The sequence below is a fragment of the Neoarius graeffei genome, chromosome 11, assembly GCF_027579695.1.
Source record: "Neoarius graeffei isolate fNeoGra1 chromosome 11, fNeoGra1.pri, whole genome shotgun sequence".
Classification (NCBI taxonomy): Eukaryota; Metazoa; Chordata; class Actinopteri; order Siluriformes; family Ariidae; genus Neoarius; species Neoarius graeffei.
The window spans coordinates 73,958,741-73,970,834 of record NC_083579.1 but is presented as its reverse complement, the minus strand read 5'-3'; the positions used below and the strand labels follow the sequence as shown (position 1 = coordinate 73,970,834).

Here is a 12,094-nt window from a genome sequence, read left to right as displayed (position 1 = left end):
ATTTCTATATACAATATTTGTTATTTACAGTAAGGCATCCGTCCATCATCTGTAACCGCTTATCCTGTGCAGGGTCACAGGCAAGCTGGAGCCTATCCCAGCTGACTATGGACGAGAGGCAGGGTACACCCTGGACAAGTTGCCAGATCATTGCAGGGCTGACACATAGAGACAAACAACCATTCACACCAACAGTCAATTTAGAGCCACCAATTAACCCAACCTGCGTGTCTTTGGACTGTGGGGGGAAAACGGAGCACCTGGAGGAAACCCATGCAGACATGGGGAGAACATGTAAACTCCACACAGAAAGGCCCCCGTCGGCCACTGGGCTCGAACCTAGAAGCTTCTTGTTGTGAGGCGACAGTGCTAACCACTACACCACCGTGCTGCCACAGTAAAGCATATATTTAAATAATATTGGCTGGCGTTGAGTGGTATACCGGATATATTCCATTCAGCTAGCATGATACTGAACGAGTCATTCGTTATCTGATATACCACGTCATCTGATATACCACGGAAAAAAGCCAGCCAAAGACATGCAGGTTAGGTTAACTGGTGACTCTAAATTGACCGTAGGTGTGAATCTGAGTGTGAATGGTTGTCTGTGTCTATGGCCCTGTCCACACGGCAACGGATTCAGGTGAATCTGATAAAATTGTTTATCGTTTCGGCTTGGCGTCCACACGGCACCGGCGTTTTGGGTGCCCCAAAACGAAATCTTTTGAGAACGGGTTCCAGAGTGAAAAAATCTGGCAACGGCGCCGTTGCGAAGTCGTCTGGATGAGTAGAACGGATTTGTTTACGATGACGTCACAACCACATGACTGTCAGTGCTTCACGCCGGGTAGAAGTGTAACGAACTCGATGCGAGTTGTCAACAAATCCTATAACTTGATTCATGAAATGCGCTTACAAAATATTTTCGCTGTGAATATTTATTGTGTAATGGTGCAAAGTGAGAGAGAGTGAGTGAGAGAATAGCCCTTAGGGCAGAGTCTTTAGTCCAAACACTGCGGAAGCAGTACCAAACCGCGCACCGCCCATGCGCTTTCCAAAAACAAAAACAATCCTGCCAGCAAACATAGGAAAAAAAAAAAGGAGTGATCTCACCTCTTCAGATGTTGGTTTAAGTCCGACAATACGTTCCTCAAAAAGGGCGTAGAAGAACAAAGTAATCCATCAACGTGTAGCATTCAATTTATTCTGGACCATTAAAGAATTCTGGAGGATATCAGAATGTTGGCGTACTGGCTTCCATCTACCCCCATTCATTCCTTTTTCTGCGTCTTTCGTTTTACGCTGCTGATTAATAATCAAAACTGTATGTGGCTAATGCTACAGAAGGGGTTTATGCGCATGCGTCTACTTCTATTGTTCTGGTGTCTCTAATGGGACCGTCTTACAGCGCACGTAGTGGTGTGGCATGTGTATTGCATCGTTTTCAGCAAGCGTTGTGTTGTCATATGTACCTGAAATTTTACTGATCCGTTGCTCATGTGGATGTGATATTTTAAAAAAAAAATCTCATTGCCGTTGTCGTGTGGATGTAGCCTATGTGTCAGCCATGTGATGACCTGGTGACTTGTCCAGGGTGTACCCTGCCTTTCGCCCGTAGTCAGCTGGGATAGGCTCCAGCTTGCCTGTGACCATGTAGAAGGATAAAGCGGCTAGAGATAATGAGATGAGATTATTATAATAATACATACACATTCCTTTCAGGTGTTCAATGCGTCTTTCTCTTTCAAAATTCTCTCAAAACCTTCCATATTTAATGAAGCAAACCTGGTGGCCATGTTTGTTTACAAATTGTCACAGTCGCTCGCTAGTGTGGAAGTTTTACATCTCTATGTGATGTCATGTTGTCTTGACAACCATGCAATATCGTAAACCATATTCGACGCTCATTCTCCATTGGGCAGAGTGACGTAATACACATAGGATAAGCGATACGCTAACAATATTGCGTGCTGTCAAACCAAATGAATGAAACCCGCTAGAAGGGAATAGAACGTTTTTATTCCATCGAAAAAAGTGTCCTGTATGGATAATATTTAAATAATATTGGCTGGATTTTTTTCATGGTATATCAGATATAATTATTATGCATACACACACTCTTCATATCAGCATTCTCAAAGGCCAACGGCAGCTTACCCGCGACTTGGTGCTGTTAGCGTGGCAGTCCAGTTACCTTCCAGCTGGTGTAGCGTTAGTGAAGGCCGATGCTAGCGCAGTCAAGCCAAATATTATTATTATTATTATTTTCCCCGTGTAATTTACTTAGTTACTTTTCAAATCAGCATCGACAGCTACACGGCAACAGAGTGACCTGGCAGCCAAAATTCTCTCAAAATTTTCCATATTAAATGAAGCAAACCTCACAGCCATGTTTGTTTACAAATTGTCAGTCACTTGCTTGCATGGAAGTTTTAGATCTCTGACTTGTCTCTTTTCCAGCTTTTCGATGTCCGTTGGTATATTTTTTTTCTCTTGTAAATATGCATGAAGGATATATAATGAAGTTTTGGTAGCCTTTCGGGTGTTCGTGTCTTTTGGTTTCAGTTTTCAGTTTATTTACTTAGTGCTTAAACCGAGCACCGAATTAATCCCATCTTCTCTCTCTCCTGGCTGACAAAGAAATGATTGTGCGCAACAGAAAAGTTTTGTCATTAGTTCTTTGCATGAGCTCTGACATGTGACAGTCAGTGCGTTTACATGCACATAGAGAAAATCGAATTTCTGCCGTAGCTCGTCTGAAATTGAAGTTCTAAATGGCATGTAAACACCTTTGCTAGGCTGAAATTGAATCGAACTTGATTTCTCGCAATCGAGCTACACGACCTAGATTATGCGATTTCTGCTGAGCTACTCAGTGCATGTAAACCCTATCGAGCCACGCAGTCCAGCTACTTACTTCAGCACTGCCCCTTCCGGAAGTGACAAGTGACGAGACCACAAGCGGGAAACACAACAGCAGCGCTCGAAACTAACGGTGTCCCGACGTCCTGGGGACCATAAAAAATGTCATCGGGACACAAAATTATCATATCTGGGACAATCCCGGGACAATGGAAAAAAATAGATCTAGAAAAAAAGTTCTACATTAATATTATTTACAAAGCCGTAACACATACGTAGACATTCACCTAATTTGTCAATTTTAATTTTAAAACGTTAACAGCGAAAAATACATAGTAGCTACACTTTCGATGCACCTGCATCCGTAGGCTACAGAGCAGCGCATTCTGTTCTAGAATCTTCGGCCGGAGTCCGCATTATATGGACTTGGAATGGAATTGCTACCGCACACGCTGCGCCGACTCTTGCCAGAACAAAAATGCTGAAGTGGTTGAAGCGGACCGACCGCGGGGAAGAAACTGAAAGCCCAGACATAACGTCTCCGGGACCTTCAGGATCCAAAGTGTCATCGCCTGGTCTGCAGGCAACGCTAGCAACTGAATGAACTTAATGAACACTGTTAGACACGTTATAAAATACAACAGGAATGATGTGGATGATATTGACGGAAGATACCGTTCAACAGAATAAGTGAGTTTTCTTGGTGTCTTTCTAGTTCAGAAAGTTTAGTCAGTCAGTAGCACAACTAGGCTAGGACCTGCCACTATGTTGATGTTGCTAACATTTGCACCCACGTTTCGGCACCGAAAGTTCATAAAATGGATAACGGAAAGTTCATAAAAATGGGTAACGGAAAGTTCATAAAAATGGATAACGGTAATGGATAACGGAAAGTTCATAAAAATGGATAACGGTCTTATCTCATTATTTCTAGCCGCTTTATCCTGTTCTACAGGGTCGCAGGCAAGCTGGAGCCTATCCCAGCTGACTACGGGCGAAAGGCGGGGTACACCCTGGACAAGTCGCCAGGTCATCACAGGGCTATGGATAATGGTAATGGTGAAAATTATAAGTTGGCCTTATAAGTGCCAACAGATATTCAAGGTATAAGTAGATGAAATGAACATAAAAGGGGTCTTATTTTCAACTAAAGTGTACTGCAGATGTAGGGAGTTGAAACATTTTCTGAATGAGCTAGTTGGCCCCTTTAAATAAACGGGTATCTATTCATACAGTGAGATCGCCAAAGTTTAATGAACTGAAAATGCAATAACTGTAATTTTGAAGTAGATGATGTATAGGACATGTGTCGCTTGTGTCTTGTGACTTATTGTAAAAATGATATAAAGGGTTCAAAATCGCATAGTTACAAATATAATAGTAACTTCATATGATAATATTAACCACTGGTTATTTCAGAGAGGAAAAAAATGGGGACACTATTGCTTCCATTCAGGACAATACAACACAGAATTCGGGACCACTGGGGGACACAAAGAAAAAAAAGTTAATTTCGAGCCCTGCACAACAGCCTCGGTCGGCATGACACTTCACCTTAGCCGCCCACTTTATTAGGAACACTTCCGTTCGTACATACAAACTACAAACACTCTTCTTAGAGTTTAGAGTTTATTTTATTTTTAAAAGGGACAGTGTACAAATTAAACATTATCCTTGTGGTAAGGACAGATGTCTGTACCAGGTTATAGCAGCACATGCTAATTTCCGCCTGTAGTCCCTTTGTTTATACTCTTGAATAGCTCTTCTTCATGACGACAACCGGAAGTGTACCAACACGATGGGGCGTGTAGCGCCACCTGTGGCTCGGGTGCACAATGCACCTCATAACAATAGCTCGATTTAAACACTGTGCATGGAGGATTGGATTTCTCTGGCACCCCTGCTGGGACCCTTTGCTCGATTACTGACAGTAGCTCGATTTGAATGTGCATGTAAACGTAGTGACTGTGTTGTCTTGACAACGTGCAATCTTGTAGCAATATTGTTTGCTCATTCTCCACTGGGGAGAGTGGTGTAATACACGTAGGATAAGTGATATGATAAAATTGCATGCCATCAGTAAACCCACTGGAAAGGAATAGAACACGTTTTTATTCCATCGAAAAAGTGTCCTGTATGTATAATAATATATATTTTATTGGCTTCCGTGTATAATTTTCAGAGACTTGTCCTCTGCTGACCTTGCTTCAAGACCTATCCCACTGACTGGGGACCCAAAGGTTGATGCAGATATATTGGCCTTCATCAAAGCCAGAGATGAGCTGCTCGCCAGAACAGGTATCTCATTCACACACTGACCAAACTGCAAAGACTATTTTATATTTATAACAGGTTTACAGTTTAGCAACAGCCCCAATAGCCACTGAGAATACTAATACAAAGCTCAAAGTAGCAACATTTCTAAAGATGGGGAAAAAATGTTCAGATAAAATGTAACGCGTGTATGATTTGACAGGGTGTCACAGTGGGTAGCACTGCTGCCTTACAGCTCCAGGGTCCTGGGTTTTATCCTAAGCTTGGGTTATTGTCTGTGTGGAGTTATGCGTGTTCTCCACATCTCCGTGGGGGTTTCCTTCAGGTCATCTGTTTGTATCCCTGGTCAGGATAAAGCACTTGAATGAATGATGAATGGCAGAAGGTGATGGAGGATTGGGGGTGCTGCTCGATGGGCTGTCTTTGGTGGTATGCTGGAGTAGCTTGGGTTATTACATTTGGGCATACCAGGTTCACTGTCTGATGGGATGGTAAACTTGAGCTGGTTTGACGTTTGAGAAATGGGTAGGGTAGAGTTGGCCAACTTGGCTGCACGAGGGACTTGCACATGTTAGGCTTGCTGCTTTGATAAATATACTTGAATCTTTCCTACACACACACACACACACAGAGTGGTGCTTGAAAGTTTGTGAACCCTTTAGAATTTTCTATATTTCTGCATAAATATGGCCTAAAACATCAGATTTTTACACAAGTCCTAAAAGTAGATAAAGAGAACCCAGTTAAACAAATGAGACAAAAATATTATACTTGGTCATTTATTTATTGAGGAAAATGATCCAATATTACATATCTGTGAGTGGCAAAAGTATGTGAACCTTTGCTTTCAGTATCTGGTGTGACCCCCTTGTGCAGCAATAACTGGAACTAAACGTTTCCGGTAACTGTTGATCAGTCCTGCACACCAGCTTGGAGGAATTTTAGCCCGTTCCTCTGTACAGAACAGCTTCAACTCTGGGATGTTGGTGGGTTTCCTCACATGAACTGCTCGCTTCAGGTCCTTCCACAACATTTCGATTGGATTAAGGTCAGGATTTTGACTTGGCCATTCTGAAACATGAACTTTATTCTTCTTTAACCATTCTTTGGTAGAACGACTTGTGTGTTTAGGGTCGTTGTCTTGCTGCATGACCCACCTTCTCTTGAGATTCAGTTCATGGACAGATGTCCTGACATTTTTCTTTGGAATTCGCTGGTATAATTCAGAATTCATTGTTCCATCAATGATGGCAAGCCGTCCTGGCCCGGATGCAGCAAAACGGGCCCAAACCATGATACTACCACCATGTTTCACAGATGGGATAAGGTTCTTCTGCTGGAGTGCAGTGTTTTCCTTTCTCCAAACATAACACTTCTCATTTAAACCAAAAAGTTCTATTTTGGTCTCATCTGTCCACAAAACATTTTTCCAATAGCCCTTCTGGCTTGTCCACGTGAGCTTTATCAAACTGCAGACGAGCAGCAATGTTCTTTTTGGAGAGCAGTGGCTTTCTCCTTGCAACCCTGCCATGCACACCATTGTTGTTCAGTGCTCTCCTGATGGTAGACTCATGAACATTAACATTAGCCAATGTGAGAGAGGCCTTCAGTTGCTTAGAAGTTACCCTGGGGTCCTTTGTGACCTCGCCGACTATTACATGCCTTGTTCTTGGAGTGATCTTTGTTGTTCGATCACTCCTGGGGAGGGTAACAATGGTCTTGAATTTCCTCCATTTGTACACAATCTGTCTGACTGTGGATTGGTGGAGTCCAAACTCTTTAGAGATGGTTTTGTAACCTTTTCCAGCCTGATGAGCATCAACAATGCTTTTTCTGAGGTCCTCAGAAATCTCCTTTGTTCATGCCATGATACACTTCCACAAACATGTGTTGTGAAGATCAGACTTTGATAGATCCCTGTTCTTTAAATAAAACAGGGTGCCCACTCACACCTGATTGTCATCCCATTGATTGAAAACACCTGACTCTAATTTCACCTTCAAATTAACTGCTAATCCTAGAGGTTCACATACTTTTGCCACTCACAGATGTGTAATATTGGATCATTTTCCTCAATAAATAAATGACCAAGTATAATATTTTTGTCTCATTTGTTTAACTGGGTTCTTCTTTATCTACTTATGTGAAAATCTGATGATGTTTTAGGTCATATTTATGCAGAAATATAGAAAATTCGAAAGGGTTCACAAACTTTCAAGCACCACTCTGTGTGTGTGTGTGGTTTTTTTTTTATAAATAATCTCACACATTTCACACACATATATACATTTAGGCAGTGCCTAAAGGGCACAAAATCAACCTGAATAGAATAATAATATGATAGCATATGAACCATCAAATTGAACATTTGTGCTATTTGGATTTGCTGGTCAGGAGGTAAGGCAACATTGTTTTTCAAACCATTTTTTAGCTGTCCTTTTCCTCTTGAAAGAAATCCAAGCATTTCTTACAAAGTCTCTGATTTTCTGGATAGGTCTACCATCAAGCACAGGTTACTCCAGCATTTGGCAGTGTTGAGATTTCTTTACTGTAGCCAGTCTTCCACAGAAAATGTGTTTTTTTGAAATGCTTCAAGATTGCAATCTTCTCTTGCCCAGTAACTTGAGTTGCTGCTCAGGCTGCTCCTGAGCAGGATTCCCTGCTTAAAAAAAGTTAAAACAAAAAAAACCTATCATTCAGTGTGACACACCCAAGGATGGTTGGATCAAATCATACAAATCTGTATATACATTGTCTCACAAAAGTATTCACCCCCCTTTGTGTTTGTCCTGTTTTGTCACATTACAAGCTGGAATTAAAATGGATTTTTGGAGAGTTAGCACCATTAGATTTACACAACATGCCTACCACTTTAAAGGTGAAAATTGTTGTTTTATTGTGGCACAAACACTAAGATAGGGGGGAAAAAATCATCTGAAAAAAAAAATCTGGAGTGTGCATAGCTATTCACCCCCCAAAGTCAATACTTTGTAGAGCCGCCTTTTGCTGCAGTTATAGCTGCAAGTCTCTTGGGGTATGTCTCTATTAGCTTAGCACATCTAGCCACTGGGATTTTTGCCCATTCCTCAAGGCAGAACTGCTCCAACTCCTTCAAGTTAGATGGGTTGCGTTGGTGTACAGCAGTCTTCAAGTGATGCCACAGATTCTCAATTGGACTGAGGTCTGGGCTTTGATTAGGCCCTTCCAAGACATTTAAATGTTTCCCTTTAAACCACTCCAGTGTAGCTTTAGCAGTATGTTTAGGGTCATTGTCCTGCTGGAATGTGAACCTTCGTCCCAGTCTCAAGCCTCTAAGTGACTCAAACAAGTTTTCCTCCAGAATTGCCCTGTATTTAGTGCCATCCAGCTTTCCTTCAGTTCTGACCAGCTTTCCTGTCCCTGCAGATGAAAAACATCCCCACAGCATGATGCTGCCACCACCATGCTTCAGAATGGTGTTCTCAGGGTGTTGGGTTTGTGCCACACATGGCATTTCCCATGATGGCCAAAAAGATCAATTTTAGTCTCATCGGACCAGAGAATTTTCTTCCATGTTTTTGGGAAGTCTGCCACATGCTGTTGGGCAAACTCCAAACGCATTTTTTTAAGCAGTGACTTATTTCTGGCCACTCTTCCATAAAGCCCCACTCTGTGGAGTGTATGGCTTAAAGTGGTCCTATGGACAGATACTCCCATCTCCGCTGTGGATCTTTGCAGCTCCTTCAGTGTTCTCTTTGGTGTCTTTGTTGCATCTCTGATTAATGCCCTCTTTGCCCGGTCTGTGAGTTTTGGTGGGCGGGGCCTTATCTTGTCAGGTTTGTTGTGGTGCCATATTCTTTCTGTTTTGCTATAATGGATTTAATGGTGCTCTGTGGGATATTCCAAGTTTGGGATTTTTTTTTTTATAACCCAACCCTGATCTATACTTCTCCACAACTTTGTCTCTGACCTGTTTGGAGGCTCCTTGGTTTTCATGTTGCTTGCTGAATAGTGTTGCAAAGTTAGGGTCCTTCCAGAACAGGTTGATTTATACAGACATCACGTAACCGATCATGTGACACTGATTGCACACAGGTGGATCTTAATCAACTAATTATGTGACTTATGAAATGAATTGGTTGGACCAGCTCTTATTTAGGGGTTTCATACGAAAGGGGTTGAATACCTATGCACACTCCAGAATTATTTATTTATTTTTAATCTTAATTTTTGTTTGTCTCACACTAAAACAATTTGCACCTTTAAAGTGGTAGGCATGTTGTGTAAATCAAATGGTGCTAACCCTCCAGAAATCCATTTTAATTCCATCTTGTAATGCAACAAAACACCAAGGGGATGAATACTTTTGCAAGACACTGTATATTTTATTCTCTTAAATTACACACAATATGACTGTAAACATTTCAAAAGGAAAGCATGAGCATAGATGCCATAAAATCTTAAACTCCGCCTACTAAGTTGGGGGCAGCCATGGCCTGAAGGTTAGAGAAGCAGCCTTGGGCCCAAAGGGTTGCTGGTTTGATTCCTGGGACCGGTAGGAAAAACATGAAGGGAGTTGAGTGAATGAACAGCACTTTCCTCTCCCTCTGTATCATGGCTGAAGTGCCCTTGAGCAAGGCACCTAACCCTCAACTGCTCCCCAGGTGCTGTAGCACAGCTGCCCACTGCTCTGGGTGTGTGCGCGCGCACTCATTGCTCACTTGTGTTCACTGCTTCAGACGGGTTAAATGCAGAGGAGGAATTTTGCTGTGCTTAAGTGTACATGTGACAAAGGCTTCTTATTATCATTATTTACAACAATTTTTTTTCCTTCCTGTTTTCAGTTGTTTTTAATATGAGGCACGAGCCAGAATATATTGCTCTTGGATAACCAAAAGCATATTCTCCATCTGCACCCATGTTTTCTGTATTGGTAGACACGGTCTTGGAGACAGTAGCACATTAAAAAAAAAAAAAACCCTTCCATTGTGTTCCTCAAAATATTCTTCACTGTCATTCTCCCTGATCTCATCTGAAAAGGTATTTTAATTGCCCTTATTTGCAGTTGTTTGGTGGAATGGCAAATAGAAATGTTCATTAAAAAAAAACTATTTCTATCAAAACAAATTAATACAATAAATATTTATAGGCTTATTTGCATATTATAGACTACCATTAATTAATAAGAACAGGTAAATACCTAGTAATACAAGGTCATCTTGAGTGTCCAAACAGGAGTAACTATGACTATCTTTAGGAGAAGGGAGCCCACTTGTGGGTTTTTGCCATAAGCTTCAGGGGAACGGAGCAGAGAGCATAGTGAGCCCAAACTCCTAGTGGTTCCCGCTGGTGTCTGGGCCAATAGGGCTGGCCGGACTTAAAGTCCTTCTCCCTCTCCCCTGTCAGCTGCTGGCAGTATACAGGACACAAACCCACTATGACTTAGTTCCTAATGTCTTACAGCCAGGACCGTCTTTCAGGCGCAACAAAATGGGTGATGGTGGGGCTCGGCCGTGGACCCCTGACCATAGAATCAAGAGAGGTCCTCTTAGGGAGCTGCACTCCCCTTCTCCATGGCAAAATAAGTTTGCAGATTTTGGCCAAGCAAAGCATGGCCTCTGTTTGCCTGTAGTATTCTGTACACAGGCATAGATCATGGCGGATGAACTTGGCCAGCTTCTTTATCTCGTGGTTCTTCAAGGTGAGGATGTGGCTGAGTGTAGAAATGTATCTGCTGAATTTTGTGGATGTCAGTTTATCCGGATTTGTCACACCACACTCATTGGCACAGATTCGCAGGGCATTTTCTCCTCTGTAGCACTTGTTACTTCTGGGTTGGTCAAACACAAATACTGCTTTTGGAGACACTTTCACTTTTCAGTCAGGAGCACAAGCACATTGATCATGCCTGGAGTTAAAATGATCGGTACTTGTTTTCTGCCTCACCACGATTTCTTCACAAAACACTTTTTCCAATTCTGTTAATGCCTCAGAGATTTCAAGAGCCTGTACTTGGTGTCTCTCCTGGAAGCTTTAGACGGTCATCTATGAGACTTCTTTGTGTCTGCAATTAAACATCAGGATTTGTGCCAGGGTCACTTTGCAAAGGTCAGCATAACTCTGAGCAGATGGTGTTTCCCTCAGTTCCTTCATTACACAATTTGTAGCCTTTTCCAGATAGCAGTGAAATACTCTCACATTGTTGATGAACAGCAGTAAAAAAAGACTTGGACTGGATGCTGAAGAATCTTCTTCACCTAAAGCAAACTGAGATTGTGCCTTATTAAAAAAGTCCATAAAGATCCAAGTTGCATGTATTAGTATTTTGTTTACAACTGCAAGTGATTTTCTGTGTGCTCAAGATGCAATATTTCCTCAAAGTCAATTTAATTCTGTGTGCGAGGCTTTTGGTATGGCAAAGCTTTTTTTTTTTTTTGTTTCCCCCTCATTAAATTCAGCAATTTCTTTGATTGCTTCACTAACCAGCGAAAAGCTGGATGCCTCTGCCAAGTTCCTTATCACAAATTTATTGCATAAAAAGATCAAGAACTTTCCAATGCATCCTCGTGTTTTTTCGAACAAATGTGTCTTTCTTTGCCATTGCCCTTTTTGTCAAAGAAATCTTGTCAGTTTCAAGTAGGCCTGCTCATAATTTCTGATTGTCTGTGCAACTTCATCATGATGCAGATTACAAAGAATTTTCTTTACATCCTCTGAAATGTGCTTTAAATGCAGGCGTTGTAATAACGCTATACCAAACCGATCGTCTTAATTTAATTTTTATCCCCTGCTGGCCAAAAGGCCTGAAGAGGGATTATGTCGTCGCGATGTCCGTCCGTCCCAGGAAGGGTACTCACCTTCTGAAATCAACTCCTCTCACAGTTTTTGGAGGAATTTCACAAAACTTGGCAGGATTCTTTGTTATATGTCACTAATACGCATATTGTAATTTCGTTAAATTGGGTCACATTTACCA

At 41.8% G+C, this 12,094-nt stretch overlaps 1 protein-coding gene across 1 annotated transcript in view; it reads left to right on the top strand.

The window, feature by feature from the left end:
* Nucleotides 1-12,094, top strand: part of kif6 (kinesin family member 6) — a 289,502-nt gene that overhangs the window by 244,475 nt on the left and 32,933 nt on the right. Inside the window, exon 21 of the mRNA XM_060932833.1 lies at nucleotides 5,048-5,163. Coding sequence (XP_060788816.1) covers nucleotides 5,048-5,163 — 116 coding nt within the window. The remainder of the gene's footprint in view (nucleotides 1-5,047; nucleotides 5,164-12,094) is intronic.